The following is a 16,434-nucleotide window of genomic DNA, read 5'->3' on the forward strand; positions in this document are numbered from 1 at the left end:
TGGGTGGTGAGGGCTGAGAGCAGAGGGGCTCTCACAGGGTCTGTGTATAGGGGCCCTGGGCACCAGCCGCCTGCTAAGCACACTGAGTCTTGAAGCACCTCAGTAGAAGCCATGCACACACTCAGGGGCGCAGACCTCCAGAACACTCTGAACTGGGGAGTTTTTCTCTCTGGGCAGACAGGTCTATGGGTGGGCCATCCATCCTGTATGGGGTGGGGGAGCTCACGCCCCGCCCGGCAATCAGCCTGGGAGAACAGCACTAAATTTAAGCGTGCCTATTTCTTTCTCCCCGCCTCCTCCCACTCCTGTCCTGCCACCTCCTCGGCTCCTTCCTGCTGCCGTAAACGAGGGCCAAGTTTATCCTCCATGTCCCACTTCCAGGAAGCGCCCTTCAACCCCACAAGCTCCAGGAGGGCGGTGGGCCCAAGGGGAGATCAGACTCTGCCCTAATCAGCCCATGAGGCGAGGGGCTGTGCCCGTTTCCCTGCAGGTCATGGAGCAGCCGGGATCCTGGGAGTGGTTTCTGGGCATGGCTGTCTGCACCTGCCTGGTAAATGTGAGCAGATGCCGGCCTTGGGGAGGGACGGGGCCCAGGAGCGTGTGGGTGCGAGCAGGGGGCACGTGGGGAGGCCGGGAGAGTGTGGGCTGAGTATTTATGGGAGGAGAGGATTGGCAGGGTAGGGGCTTTGAGGCCAAGTTTGAGCTCAAGTTATTAGACAATCTGTGTCTAATAACCAATCAGTTTATGTAACAATAAATGACACCCGCAGACTGGACTCCAACGCTTGGCTTCAAAAATTTCAGGCTGTTCCAGCATCAGCAGGTTTGGGTTGAGGGTTTTCAGGCTTTGGTCCCCAACCCTGGTCTTCTGATTGGGAATGGAGGCAAGTGAGGGGGAACAGGGCGCTCTCTCCCGGGGCGTCCGCCCAGCCACCCTCAGTCCCACACAGGAATGGGTGTGGCTGCAGGTCTGGGCTGACCTCTGATCCCTGCCACACCTGCCTGAGCCCAGGAGGTTCTGGGTCAGGACCTGCTCTGGGCCTGCATGGTGCCATGGCCTGTTTGTGGGCAAGGAAGGGAAGCCTATCTGAGCTTCAAAGCACTCAATGGCTCTGCGTTGAGAAATCAACAAGGTCAATGAAAAACAGGTGTGCTGGCCATGGACGACCTGCGGTCAGGTGCTCAGGGCAGGTGAGGGTCCTGGGGGTGAGGGGGGGACATGGCCCCATGAGCTCTGCTGGTCTGGCTGGCTGGAAGGGGCAAGGCCAGCAGAGTCTGCTGGGCCTGGGTCTCAGCTAAAGCCATGGATTCCAGGCCTCGTGATAGCAGGAGACAAGGAGCAGGGCTGGCCTGGGGCCTTCCAGGGGTTCTAGGACAGACCCTCAAGGCTGAGGAAAGGCAGGTCTCTGGCTGTGGCTTCCTCCTCCTCATCTGTCCTTTCCCCGGGGGACCTGCCACAGCAGTGGGAGGACTCACGCAAAAAGGTGCAGAGGCCCTGGGCGTGGGGTGGGGAGGAAAGGCCTGGAGCTGGGCTCTGACTGGGTGTAAGAGATCTCATGGCTTCCCCCTCCAACGTGCAAGGGGCCCTCCTCATCCCCATTTACAGAGGAGGAAACTGAGGCTCAGGGAGGGAGGGGACTTGCCCTGGGGAAGGCAGACTCTCCCACTGGGACAATGTGAGCCCCAAAGCTGCCACGTGGGCAGGAGGGTAATGTGAGCAGAGCCTCTGGCTCTGGGAGGTGCTGATGGCGCCAGGGACTCTCTTGGGCCACAGAGATCACCGACCTTCTCCATCCCCTCCCATGGAGGCCGACTTCCTGCACCAATCCAGGCCCGGCACCGAGCAGGCGCTCAGTTAACACCCGAGGACCGAAGGAAGAAAGCTGCCAGCACCAGGCGCCCACAGGCCAGGGCACTGCCGGCTCAAAGGCCCGGGCAGGAATCGCTGGGGGTGGGGGTGCTGGTGCTTGCAGGGAAGGCCAGCCCCTGCTGACCCTGGGAGAATGGGGTGTGAGTTCTGTGGGCGAGATGCCTGGTTAGAGCCTTTTGGGGTCCTATAGGAGTCAGAGCCAAGGCCGCCATCTCGTCTCTATCCGACAGGCTGGTTCTGAGGACGGAATCACACTCAGCCTAAACCCAGGCAGAGTATGTGAGAGCTTCCTGTCCTCTGGGCAGGAATCGCCCTCCTCCAGCCGCCTCCGCCCGGCACCAACTTCCCACAGTGCGAGTCTGGCCACAGCCCACTTCTCCCGCCCCAATCTGGCCCCACTGCCGGCCTGCCATTCTTACACCAGCACTTCTGGTCCTTGGCCTGGGAAATGCTGGTTTCCGGTTGGTCCTAAGATGAGCTTGGATGGTACTCTTTTCTGGGATCCTTCCTGGGTCACCCAGCGGCTCCTGCCTGGAGCAGGGGCCACCCCTATGGGCCCGCGGTCCCCTGCCTGGCTGGGCATCAGCGTGAATTACCCCGGGCACAGCCTCCTGTCCCGGCTGCACTGCCACTCTGACCTCACACTGGTGGCCATACCCCACAGGGAATGTGTGCTGTCTCAGGTTGGCTGAGGCCTCTGGGGAAGGGGCTCAGGACTCAACCTGAGGGCTCCACGAAGCACCAGGGCAAAGGGAGAGGCGAGGAGCTTCACTGGGTACGTTAGTGAGGAGGAGAGGCTGTTGTCAGCTCCGCTGGCCGCTCATGGCCCACCGGCAGCCTCAGGCCAGGCTGGAGGTGGGGCGTGAGGTCTCCTACAGAGGGGCACTTCTCCGGTCTGCTTCTGGCCCTGGAACCCCTCTCTCCAGGCTCAGCCAAGTCCACTGGTTCTCTCTCCTCAGCATCTCTGGATCTGCCCCTCCCTCCAGCCCCCCTTCCCCCCACTGGCCCTCGAGTGTCATCCATAGCTCTGTCCATGTTAATGGCAGCTGGAAATCCCATGGGACTGTGACCTCATGCCAGAGCTGAATAGGTGAGGCTACTGGATGACATCACTGCCCCTGTGCGCACCCCACACTTTTACTGCTGACCCCCGACTTGCACCCATCTGCCTCCAAGCCTTTTTTGTGCTGTGTCCCTTGCCTGGGACACCCTTCCCTTTCCTCTCCCTGACCCACTGCTATCCCCTCCTTCTCCATGTCACCTCCCCAGGCAGCCTCTGTCCTGCTCTCCGCTGGCTGCCACAGCCCCCAGGCCTCACTGCGAGGTCACCATGCTGCCCACCTACCTCCCTGTGGGGCCCGTGTCCCCAGCTCAGAGAATGTGTAAGTGGATGGATAAATGAATGAATGCAAACATTAAATACTGAGTGTTAGGTCCCTGAGTTCTTCAATAATTTGGGATCCACCCCTTCCAAACCCCCTTTCTTTGCTGGCACAGCTACCCAGGCAGGGCCTGGCTGACACAGCGGTGGGGACCCGCTCCTCCATGGCTCCCAGGGCATTTCAGGGTCTTCCCTGCTACTCCCCCTCCAAGCTGTGAGGTCTGGTGGGGAAGTCCCAGGACGGGCGCTGGTGTATGTGCCCGGGCCCTCGGGGTGGAGCCCGTTTACATCCCGGCCTCCTGCTCGCAGGCTGCAGCGGGGCCTCCCCTTCCCGCGGCCGCCCGCCGCCCGGCCCGCCTCACCGCTGCTCCCGTCCGTGCTGCGCTCAATCACGTGGTCCACCTGGCGCACCCACTCCCCGTTGCACTTGAAGAAGATCTGCGTGGCGGGCACGGCCTTGCACACCAGCAGCACCGGCTTGTTCTTGACGATGTACACGTCCTCAGGCTCCACCAGGAAGTTGGGAAGCAGGTCTGGGTTGGCGCCGGGCACCGGGTTGGCCACCGTGGCATTCTGCTGGGCACCTGCAGCAGGGCAAAGGCGGAAGGTGAACCAGGCCTCTGCTGGGCTTTCGGGGTCCTCCGGGGGTTCCCTGCCCATTCAGGGGCAGGGCCAGGCCATGGGAAGCCAGCTGCTGGGGCTGAGAGAGGAGTAAGGCAGGCTGCCACTACCAGCCCAGATGCTAAATGTCCCCCCCTCGCCCGCCTCAGTGTCCCCTCTGTAACAGGGGGGAGGAGCAGCCTGCCCACCCCAGCTGAAGACGGTGGAGACGAATGAGACAAGGGCGGCAGCAGTCAGGCTTGTTACCACCCGGGTAGGAGTTCTGGGATCTGGCGAGGCAACTCCCTGCCCTGGGGTGGGGGGGACCCAGGGGAGAGCTGGAGGGAGGGAGGGGACCCCAGCAGGGTAGGAGTACCTTCCTCTGCTGCCCTGGCTGCCTCCGGTTGCTTCAGGGTTGATCCCTATTCCTGCCCCTCACACAGTAGGTGCTCAGAACATACCAAGTGAGTGAAGGAAGGGAGGTGGCACAGCTTACAGGAGAGGCCCGGGGGAGGGCAGGTGTGGTGGCCTGGGCTGTGCGTGGCCCGGGACAGGATGGGAGCCAGGAGGGTGTGTCTGGGAGCCTGAGGGACCTGGGCCACGTCCCACCCTTCAAGGAGACCTGAGTATGGGTTTCCTTCTAATTTTAACTGAAAACCACAACCATCCCACAAGTCATTTGTTGCTAATTACACAGGTAATTGGCTCTGAGGCTTTGGCAGAGGTAAACCCCACAGCAGTGTGACAGGCTGCTAAACCAGCAGGACCCCTGAGAGGGTGGGGATTGGGGGGAGTGGGAGGAGGCAGTGAGGGCACCCTCAGCCTCCACACACCGCTGCCCACCACACAGACCCCTGCCGGCCTGGCCCCCTCAGGGCTGCAGTGATGTCCCCACCAGCACACACTCACGGTCCACAGGGGCCTCTCCCGACTCTGCTCCCTGCCATGGTGGCCTTGGGCGAGTTGCTGTTTTGCCATCTGTGCGACGGAGGCCGGTCTGCCCGTGGTGGAGCCTGGAGCCTCACCAGGTCGGCCCCCTGGCTCCACTACCCTTCTCACAGGCAGCTCAAACTCACAGAGCTTCTGCCAGGGAGGCCTGCCGCCTGGTGCCTGGGCCCACCCTCCAGGGAGCATCCGTGTGGGCCTCTCTCCTGCCTGCACAGGGACCCTCTCGTTCTAAGGTGGGAGTTGGCCCCCTCCCTCCCAGACTGTGATCTGGGGGAGGGGATCTGCACCTGGTCCTATAGGCGTCCTGGGCCAGGCAGGGGAGCTGGGAATGCCGGCCGAGAGGCTGGGGAACCCGGTGTGACGTCAGGAAAGCCCCCAACCCTCTAGCCTCTTTCCTCGCCTGAAGGTCAGGGAGTAGCACCCAGCTCTTAGGTTCTGAGGGTGAGATGAGAAAAGCACTCGGCACATGCTCAGTAAGTGCTGGCTGCTGCCAACACAGGGGTTTGTACTGAGGATGGCCACGTTCAACTCCCTCAGCTCAGGAACCCTCACAGCAAGCTCTTCAGGGTGCGGGCTGATGAGGAAACTGAGGCAGGAGCTGGCCGGTGCCCTGCCCTCAGATGGGGGTGGTGGAGATGCAGGCAGAGAGGAGACGTCACTTAGATATAAATGGGGACTCTGAGGCCCGAGGGGAGTCCCCAGACACCCCAGCTCCAGCCTTGGACACAAGACATGCCTTGGAGCAGACTCATGCCCCTTTTGTTATTCCATTTGCTTTTCACTGTCACTCAGCAACCACTTGCAAGTCCCTGACCCAGGCAGTGGGCTCAGCCAGTGTAGGGCGGCATCCGGCTCCAGCTGCAAGGTCTAGAGAATGAATTGGATGGTGAGCTTCTGATATGGACTTGGAGTGGGGAGAGGCCCAGTGGCCTCTCTGGACATTTATTGGGGAAGCCACAGGATCTCAGCCAACTTGACTCCCAAGCAGGGCCTGCAGGGGGCTCAGGGACAGGGGTACAGACTCTAGAACGGGTGGGACCCCCCTCCCCCCCACGGCAGGGCCTGCCTGGGACCTCCCCTTGCAGAGACTCAGCGTGATGGCCTGTGCCTGTCTCCTGGCTAGGGGCTGGGTGGGCAGGGGTCCTGGCTGGGGGTGTGGGCAGGGAGTGGGTGCCTGGTCCTCCGGCCTCCCTATCGATCACGGCACCAAGCACTGCTCACGTCAGCCGCCTGCTTAACCCAGCACAATCCCTCATGTCTACATTTAACTGCTAATGAAAAATAAATGTACTGTGACCAATAAGGGACATAGCTCACTTCTCCAGGGCCTCGGTCATGCCACACTGGTGTGACCGCCCCTCCCCACCCCGGTGGGGGGACTTTTATTGGGTAGAACCCAAAGGGCACCTTCTAGGTTACAGCTATGCCCTCCAGCAAGGACACTCCCGCCACGGGTGGGGGTACATTCAGGCCCCACTGGGTGTCCTCTAGGGGCTACAGAAGCTGCCTGGGCGCCAGAACTGCCTTCCCCTCTGGCCCCTGAGCCCTCTATGTGACCTTCACCCTGTGGTCAGCTCCTGCACCCTCCTGACGCCTCACTGTCCGGTTAGGCCTCTCGTCTGAACGAAGGCCCGGTGTGACCCTGGGGTCTCTCCCCTCCACACGCAGGCCACCAGGGTGAGTATTGCTCTTTGACAGGAATCCTGTGCTTGTCCATCAGAGACAACACAAAGCAGTGCATGCTCACTGCCAAGTGACCTGAGATCCTTTCAACAGGCAAAAGCTCCAGGTCACCTCAGTCCCCGCCGTTCTCTGTTGTCCCACCCTGGCCTTGCTTCTATGTCTGCCACCTGCTTGGCTTCCACGGGCATTTCAGAATGGTGCCAGGGCCTTTGGCTGGTATCCCTGAGCCCTCTGTCCTGGCTCAGTCTGATCTCCTGTGCAGAAACACCCTCTGATCCCTCCTAGGCATGCCTCCCTCCTCCAGGTCTCTGCCCACGGTCTTCTGTCTGCCATGCCCTTCCTTCCTCCTCTGCCAGCACCTTCCTCCCTTCTCCTCAGGGCCCAACTCCATGGTCACTACTCTGGAGAGAGGGGTCCCCCCCTCACTCTCCCAGGAAACCACACATACTGTTTAGCCCTCTCTGCGCCTGGGCCTGTCCTCACTGGTACAGTAGCTCCCACCAAAGGAGAAGCGGTGAGTGGCTGAGGCCTCCATCCCCACCACCACACTGTCCATCCCTGATCCTTGCCACCCAATTCAAGGATGTTTGGGCCCATGTTAGTGACTGGAGACTTGGAGTGGGGTGCCTGTGGCTGCTCCTGGGGTGACAAAGGTGGAAGAAATGCTCTGCCAGGGCAGATGCACCAGGGCTGCAGGAGGACAGGTGCAGGGCCCGCTGGCTCCTCAGGCCCTGCCGCTTCCCGAGCCCACCCCACTCTCCAGAGGCTCCGGCCACCACACCCGGCCACGGCTTTCCCACCCTCACGGACGTGGCCCAGTGGCCCCCTGGGTTTCAGATGGAAGATCTCCTTCACTTACTAGCGGTCCTGATGGGCTCTGGGTCACCAGGAATTGCAGACGGGGCTGTGTGGATGGCTCAGGCCCTGAAGGGGGAACCCCACTTCTAGTGATTCCTAGGGCTGGTCTGCTGGCCCCTACCTGTCCCGGGAGGGCACTGGCACCCTTGCTCTGGCTGCTCTATTCAGGGTGGGAGCAACAATCCTAGCCAGGATCCTAGGATCCGTTGCTGGCCCTGGGAAGACCACGTCTGTGTGAGTATGTCTGTGTTTCCATGTGTGTAGGGAGGCTGGGGCCAAGAGAGAAATAAGAGACCAGTGGAGTGGACCATGTGGGCCTGCCTCACGTGATTCATCTGGGAACCTCCACCTGCCTTCAAGTTTCAGCAAATGTGTCACCTCCTCCAGGAGGCTTTCCTGGACCAACACTCTTTGTTACCTGCCCAAGTGCCCACCCTGTCCCCTAAGCCTCCCTCCAGGGTACACACCCCGTTCAGGATTAGGGTGGATTTATTTGCACATTGCCTCCGCTCAGAGTGGGAACCCAGGTCTGGCCTGGATACTGATGGAGTATTTGCTGAGTGACTGAATGTCCACCCCTTCTTCTCCCTTGAACTTCAGAAGATCTGCTGCGAGTGGCCCTTTTAGTCTTGTTCTGTAAGGAGACCCCGAGGGGGTGCAGAGCTGCCCACAGGCAGAGTCATGGGCAGGGAGAGGGCTCTGCACGCCAGGCTGTCCCCCACACTCCTACATGCCACTGCTGAGCCCCCTTTCTCACCTGCAGCCTGGGATGGTAAGACCTCCCGCGTAACTCTGAGGCCCAGGGTGGGTGTGAAAGTGCTCTTGAATGTTTTATTTTTAAAGGCACCATGAAAATATGAGGTGTGATTAATCCAGCTATTAATGAACTTGTATTTACTGAGTGAGGACTCAGTCCCTGGGAGCGGGGTAGGCAGGCTGGGGGCAGGGTGTCATACCACTGCTTCTCGGAGCAGCCTTGCCCAGCCCCTGCCCGTCACCTGCTCCTTCCATCCTCCTAACAGCCCACGTTGAGGGACACAGCAGGGGGGTGGGGCGGCAAGCCCCCACTTATTCCACTTCCCTGAGAATGTTCTGGATTTGAAATGCGGTGGGGGAGGGGGCTGGAGGCCCAGCAGCCTCCGTCTTCCTGACCAGAACAGCCTGACCCTTTCCTGGCTGCTCGTGCAGCACTGAACCCCTCCTCCCGGACGCCTGCCGGGCCATGCAGGTGTGGATTTGGTCCGCGTGGGGCCTGGGTGTTGTGCTCCTAGGCCCAGGCAGGGAGAGCAGAATGCCACAGACCAACGCACTGCGCCCTGCACCTGGTGCTGGAGGCCCTGTTGGCCTGAGCCGGAGCTGCCACCGGCCTTGCCTCTAGGACCCCCCTTCATGTGTGCCCTGTGGGGAGGCCTCTTGACTGTCTGCAATTCCTCAAGGGCTTGTGGACATTCTGTTCCCAGCTCTGACCCCCGCCCCCCACGGCCCCTTCAGCTAACAGCACTGGCTTGCCTGCAGAAAATGCCCACTCCCACCCATTCAGGCCATATCTGCCTGGGTGACTTCTACTCACCCTTCAAGTCCTGCTCAAACACCCCCTCCCCGGAAGCCTTCCTGACCCCCAGGCAGAGGCGGCCACACCTCCCCTGAGCTCTCACAAGCCCGGATGGAACTTGCCTCAGCACCTCACACATCATATTGTCACCATTTCTGAATCTGTCAGCACCTTGAGGGCAGGAACTGAATGGTGACATCCCCCCACCCTTCATGCATCCCTATAGACTGGCCAGGGTCTGACACAGTGAGTGGCTAGCGAAGGTTTGTTGAATGAATGTTGAACAGCATTACCTCATCCAAGACCAGAGCCCAGAAGGGAGGATGAAAATGGAGGACACACATTCAGATTTGGCTGGAAGCTAGCTCTGCTCATCTTCCAATCAATCAATCAATCAATCAACCAACCAACCAACCAACCAGTCAATCAGTCAATTCCAGAGACCAGTGCTGGACTCAGGGGAAGCAGAGACTGATGTGCAGGGTCTGGTGGGGCTCCTGGCCCCGCCCTGTGGGGGCTGCAGGGACCAGACAGGAAGGATGGGGATTCATGTTCTCCTGCATGGTGGTCTGAGATGGCTTCATGGGTTATTTTTTAAACTCAGGACAGTCTATAATGAGGGGGCGGCACTCAGGGGCTCTGAGGAGCAGAGACGGAATCCCTGCTTGCTGTCAGACAGACAGACGGTTGTGGGGGTCTGGGGAGTGAAGAAATGCTGGGGTGGGAGGCCCCGAGATGACAGATTTGGGGGCCACGCAAAGAACCCTGAGGTTCCAGGAGGCAACTCATGAACCTGCCCGAGGTGACAGCAGGATGCCATGGGGCCGGAGGCAGGTTGGGTGAGTCCCAGAATTCTCCCGGATCCAACACAAAGCCCTGTGCCCTGCCTGCCAGCTCTTGCTGGGCTCACTCACTGTCCAGCCCCATGCAGGACCCTGTTTCTCAGGTCTCAGTTTCCTCATGTGGGCGCACCCTGCACCAGGACCAGGTGGGTCAGTACTGCTCCCTGCCCAGGGTCTTGAGGTGCCCGCCCCCTCCCTCTTCCCCTTTGGCCTATCCCTTTGTCATCTGTCGCCCTGCCTGTTGCTCCCAGCGGCCAGGGCTTCCTGGAGGCAGGGGCAGGTCTGGGTCCAGGCTCTTTTGCCCCAGGGGGTGTTCAGTGCACGAGGGAGAGGATGCCTGCAGTCTCTCCTGCCTAGGGGTGTGCGAGGGGTGGAGGTGACCGGGTGGGGGTGCAGCCCCTCATGGTGTCCCTATGAAGGGAGGACTGCTCTCCTGACCCGTGCTCACACACATGCGTGTGCCGCGCTCTGGTTTCCATGGTAATGTGTGTGTGAAAGTGTCAGAGGCAGCAGCCACCTCCCTAAGTCACTCTCCTCCCAGCGGGCTTCAGGGGTCCACCCTGTCACAAGGACAGACACAGGCAGCACGAGGAAGACATGTGTACAGGCTAAACTGCAAAGGACAAAGAGGGCGGGGTGTGTGGAGAAGGCACCACCTCCCCAGCTCAGAAGACAGTCACACTGAGTGGGGTGCATGGCTGGGCGACTGCCTGCCACCAGCGCAGACCGGCACTGCACTCAGGAGCCTCTGACCAGCCCATGTTGCAGACGAGGACCGTGAAGCTCAGGGCTTGCCGAAGGTCACACAGTCACAGAGGGCAGGGTGGGCACAGGGTGGGCAGGGGTCTGGGTGTCTCCTAGACAAGCGTCTGGCCTGCCCACCCACCGCCCTCTGCTCGCTCCACTTACTCCCTGTCCCCGTTTCTCAACCCCCACAGCTGATCCCAGTCCTGGGCCTTTGCACTTGCTCTTCCCCCTGCCCCCTGCTCTTCAGGGATGCGAATCCCTTCTAATCCCTCAGCTCTTGGCTCCACTCGCTCCAACACCCCCACCCCTTTCCCCGCCTGTTTTCCTCAGAGCACTCCCACCACCTGAAGTCACCTGTTACTGTCTGTGTCCCCTCCCCCTGAAAGGGGCACAGCAATGGGGACCACACTTGTCTTCTTCACTGCTGTGGTCCAGAACCTGGCACAGGGGCTGGCACAGAGCAGGTGCTTGATAAACATGCCCTGAAAGCATGAATGAACAAACACGGGTCTTCCCCTCTGTGCCCAGAGCCCACACCAGGGGTCACACCTCTGCCATCGCTCAGAGCCCCATGCCCACCCGCGCAGGAGACTTCAAAATTACTGGGGTGCCCGGGGCGAGTGCTGCGACGGGACAGGCCCCAGAACGCCCTCCCGGGCCCCTTCCTGCCCCGGGGCCTTACTTCAGGCCAGAGAAATAGTTAATAAAGCTGAGGCCTAAATAAGCATTTGATTAACAAACGATAAAATAGCTATTGTGTCCCTGAATTAAGCTATAATTGTGGCTGATAATTGGCTGGTTAGAATTTAATAAGCTGCAATTAAATAGAATGGAATCCAAGGTAATTATGTGGTCGCACAGCCCACAGAGAACTGGGGAAGGAAGGCTTTCTCCGGCTTTGGACTCTGCTGCTGGTGCAGTGTGTGCTGCTGTGGATGTGTTTCTGGTTCTGGTGTGTGTGTGTGTGTGTGTGTGTGTGTGTGTGTGTGTGTGTGAGAGAGAGAGAGAGAGAGAGAGAGAGAGAGAGAGAGAGAGAGAATGATAGGCCTCTTCCACCTCTCACCTGGCAGAGGTAGCCAGGTGGGCCAGGCCCAGCCCCTTCACCACCACTCAGCTCTGAGTCTGTGGCAGCCCCGGCTGAAAGAGACATAGAAGGCCCCTGGCACAGTTCCCTGCAGGGGGGTGGACCTCCTGTCTTCCTAATGAGAAAGCTGGGCTCAGAGAGGGGAAGGACTTGCTCAAGGTCGTACAGCAATCATTGGCCAGGCGGGGCCAGATTTCTCAGCTTGCCAATGGATCAAAGGTAACTCAGACTGGCCAGCAAGCTGGAGGCTGTGCCCCCACCCTACCAGGTCCCCAGGCACCACCCCCCATTTCCATTCATGTCCTTCACCAGGTAAACATATAAGCTAAATAAGGACAGTATGACTTCCACACACACACCCTTCAGACAAAGTGCTCCTGCCCCATCTCCATTCCCCTCTCCAAGGTTGGCCCACCCACCGAGGCCCTGGTGGCTGCAGAACTCCCTGTGGCCTCAGGGCAGCATGCCCACCCCCACTCCCACCCCAGCCCCCAGCAAGTCCTCGGGGGTGATGAATGGCATTGCCAACTTGCCGTCTATGACCCATCAGCATTTTTACTATGTTGCTGGCAATTAATTTAATTAAAGACCCTGTCCCAGATATGGCGGCATTTCATATCTCACTGGTTTAATGGGAGCCTGGCCAGAGCCGGAGCCGGGTCCGGGTGTGGTCCAGGAGCGGCTGCTCTGGTCCCCGACCTGGCTCGGCCTGGCAGGCACAAAGCAGGGCAGCTGTGGCCCTGGGACAAAGCCAGAGACAAGAGGGAGGCCACACAGTGACCTGCCACTGGGAGACACTGCCCACACATGCACACCCACAGGGGTTCTCACACATCTGTGTGTGTACACATGCTCACACACGCACGCACAGTCATACCATTACAACTAACGTTACATGGATTGTTTTATTTAACTCGCACGACAATTCTAGGAGCCAAAGAACTATTTTAAATTTCCTACTTCTGGAAAACGAAGCGGAGGCATGGCGAGGTGGAGTAAGCAGTGAGGGATGGATTCCTTCCCGGGCAGACTGGCTAAGGGACGCCCATGCTCCTAACCAGGGCACAGGCGGTCAGCCAACATGTGATGGACACCACGAGCCAGTTGCTGTGCGAGCCACAGCCACACAACTGCGCTCGAGATGGACTCCAGTCTCCGCCCCGTGGAGTGTCCAGTGGCCACAGCCCCACCTGGCAAGCCCTGGGCACACAGCACCCCCGAACCACGCTCACCATTTCTGGGCACACACATCGAGCCCCGTACACACACACTGTGCGTGCCACCACTGCCCACTGTCCCCCAGGCTAAATTTGGCTGGGACGGCTGAGGCCCTTACTGGGATGGTGACCCAGCAGCCCCTGGTCACCAGTCATCCTGTGACCCAATTCTCAGCAGTTGGCCCCTCCTGGACCCCTTCTCTTTCAGGGACCACAGGAAACCCAGTCGCAGACCCAGCACCCACAGGCAGCAGCTCCTCCTCTGCTCCTCATCCAGGCAGCCACCTGGCTGTGCTCTTCCCTCTCCTGGGAACCCTGCTTCCTTGCCCCCTGCCCCTCCCCCATGCCAGCTCCTGCCCATGGCTCCCCAACCAGGGCCTCAGCTCTCCTCTCTGCTGAGCGCCACCTGACACTTTCCCTATTTCTGGACGTTCCTAGAACCTCACAGCTGCCATCCCAACTTGGACTCAGCAGCTCCTCCAAACCTCAGTTTGCTCTGTCAGCAGGGCCACGCCCCCAAGGAGCCTCAAGGGGAATCTCACAACCTCCTCGCTCCCCAGCCACCCACTGCTGCAGCCCAGCGCCCCATGCCTCTCCTACCCACTCCTCCTCTCTTATCTCATGGCTACCCAAGTCCCTCAGCCCCACTCACTCAACCCTCCCACCCACCCCAACGTGCCTTCCTGTGACCACCTGCTGGCTTCAGTGCCATTGTCAACTATGCCACCACAGCGCTATTTCTAGAAAGAAAGTCGGATCCCACGCTTCAAACCCCTGCAAGAGTTTCCAATGACTGCAGGGTAAAGATCAGCTCCCCACACCCCCAAACTCAACTCAGTAGCCTCATCCCTGAGCACCTACCCACACCTTGCAGCCAGCTCAGCGCATCCACTAATCCCCTCTTCCTGCACAATGGGCCCCTCACCCTAACTTTTCCCTGCACCTGCAGGGTACCCTGCCCACTCCCAATGGCTCCCAGTCCTGTTAATTCATAATTCAAGGTGTCATCTCCTCCAGATGCCCTCTCTGGTTCCTCTACACATGCTCCTCTGGCTCTGTGGCTGAGAGACCATTATCTGACAGATGTAGGATGGTTATAGGGGGGTTGGTGCCTCCTCCATCAGACTGTGTACCCTCAAGTGCATGCAGCAGGCTCCAGCCACCTCTTCTCAGCAGTGTCCAACTCAGGGACTGGTAAGTTGGGGGTCAGTGACTATGGTTGAGTTGAAGTGCTCCCCCCAGTCTTTGCAAGCCCTGGAGTGGGCATTGTGTCCTTTCTGCCCTGTCAGCAATTGGCCCACGGCACATACTCCCCAAGAGGAGGGGGCAGAGGCCCTGGTTGGGCATCAGGGGACTGGGTCTCCAGTCCTTACCCACTCTGCCTCTTCCTGGATGTGTGGCCTTGGGCAAGACACTGTCCTCTCTGGGCCTCAGAAAAGTCAGGGTGGCAAACTCAGCTGCCTTAGGGGCTGGAACAGTGGAGAGTGAAGGGCCTGTCCGAAGGGTCAGCTCAGCCCAGCCAGCTGCTGCCACCAGAGGCAGGCCAGCCAAGAGGTCCACATACTTTTCTTTCAGGAGGAACTGGAAATACATTTTTATGTGAAACTTCCTGTTTAAAATGATGTCAACTAACTTAAACATTTAAGCACTGTGTGGGCCAAACAAGTTGGCAAGCCAACGCCAGGCTGGACAATGTCCAAGGTCTCCTCTGACTACAAATCAGGGTCATACACAGCAGGGCGAAGCGGGGAGTCCCCCTCCAACATGACTCTGGTCTCCTCCTCCTCCCCCACGCTGGCCATCCTTGCCAGCATCCCATCACCCTTTCTCCTCCCCAGGACCCCTCTTCATCACGGCCTCCAGAAGGAAGTCCCCTGGCATCTGGGCAGAGGTTGGAGGGGTCATCTGTCCATCACCCCAGGTGGTTGGGACTTAATCGTCAGCACAAGCTACAGCCTGGGCTGAGACCTGAGGGTCTTAGGAAGAGCTGTTCCTGCTTGAGAAAGTGGTGGGTCAGGAGAAGGGGACAGGCTGTCTTTCATGGGCCTCAGATCCTGACCAGGAGAAGGCTGCTGGAGACAGAGACACAGGTAGGTAGGTGTGTGTGTGTGTGTGGGTAGGTGGTGGTGGGGCGAGGCACTCCACAGGGGAGACCCCTGCAATGACCCCCACAAATCTGGGTGGGCAGGAGCCCAGGCCTGGCTGGGGCCTTCTAGTTGGGAAGAGGGTGCTTGGCCATGCCCATCATACCTGGGACAAGACAGTAATGAGCCCTCACCCCATTTTAATTACCTGCTGTCCAAATAATTACCAGCTTGTTTATTTCACTTAATGGCAGCCATATTTTTTCTCCTGATATTGATTTCATGTTTTCCTGGTTTGTTCATTCTCTGCCCTTAATGGGCTCTGAGGCCTTGCAGGTGGATGAGAGGGGGCTGGAGGAAGTGGGGGCCAGGGGGAGGCAGGAGGGATGAGAGGGAACACATGGAGCAAAGAGAGAAAGAGGTGGCCTTGGCCTTGCTGTGCAGCCTGAGGCAAGCCACTGCCCTCTCTGGTTCTTGAATCCCAGAACCCCAGATCCCTGTACACCCTCTTGTTCTTGATGCAATGGGTGGGACGTTTTAAAATGGGAAAAGGGCAGTGGAGGAGAGAGAAACTGATGTACCCTTCCCAAGGGCCCCTAAAGGGATGGGCAGACTAAGGCAAGGCTGAGGGTAGAAGGGATATGGGGGAAGGGCAGGGCGCTGGGGCAACACTAATGCCAGGATGAGGTAGGGGGGGATGCTCCTGGAGACCCACTCGGAAAAGGCTGCAGCGTGGAGGCCGCCACTTGACTGGAGCATGGGAGAGGCCTCCCTGTCCCCATGTCCCCAGGCCTGATGGGGAGAGAGCAGGCGCCTCCGCCCTCATATAGCCCAGCCCCGCCCTGGGCCTGACCTTCATCCTTGGCCTCTGCCTCACCTGCCTGCCATCGCCATGGAAACGTGGGTGATGTTGTGATGTCATCCGGGCTGTGGAAGAGCATGTCTTTGACATGCAGGGGGGCAGTAAGGAGAGATGGGGGCAAAGGAAGAGGGAAGGGCCAGGGTCTCTTTGGGTGAAGATTTAGAGCCTCTTGAAGGTGTCATTAGCTCTTAATAAATCACGAATATTGCATGAATATTTAAATCTTAATAAAAAAGGGCCCCGTGAGTATCTGTGTGGGTATTTATTGCTATTGGGCTGGAATGTATAGAAGTTGGTATCGGTCTGATTGAACTGCTGCTATCACCACAGCTAAATGGGTAATTGGGAGTGAGAGACGCTATCAGTGGATATAAATTATATACAGTAAACCAAGGGCATTAACTGGGGGTTTATTATCAATTATCTCTGTGTTTTAAAATGAACTTTAAGTATATTAATGAGAAGTTTAAGGTCTTAATGAATTGAGGGAAGCTAAGGCTGCCGAAGGCCCCCACCTCGGCCCCTGTTTCCTGGTGGGGGCCCCTACCCAAGGGAGGCCCTGGAGGAGGGCTCACCGGTCAGTGTGGGGGCCACACACACCAGCTGTCCTGCTTGGTCCAGCGGGGACAGCGGTCAGCCCCTGGGGCCAGCCCTGACCCTCCTCTGAACCTCCATCGCAGAGTGGGGCACTGGGTGGGGATGGGCA

The 16,434-nt window shown here is 59.1% G+C and overlaps 1 protein-coding gene across 1 annotated transcript in view; it reads right to left on the reverse strand.

Annotated features, from left to right (window-relative positions):
* Positions 1 to 16,434, reverse strand: part of UNC5A (unc-5 netrin receptor A) — a 75,664-nt gene that overhangs the window by 10,970 nt on the left and 48,260 nt on the right. Inside the window, exon 4 of the mRNA XM_006763711.2 lies at positions 3,614 to 3,835. Within this exon, the coding sequence (XP_006763774.1) occupies positions 3,614 to 3,835 (222 nt within the window). The remainder of the gene's footprint in view (positions 1 to 3,613; positions 3,836 to 16,434) is intronic.

Source organism: Myotis davidii, unplaced genomic scaffold (genome assembly GCF_000327345.1).
Source record: "Myotis davidii unplaced genomic scaffold, ASM32734v1 scaffold319, whole genome shotgun sequence".
NCBI lineage: Eukaryota > Metazoa > Chordata > Mammalia > Chiroptera > Vespertilionidae > Myotis > Myotis davidii.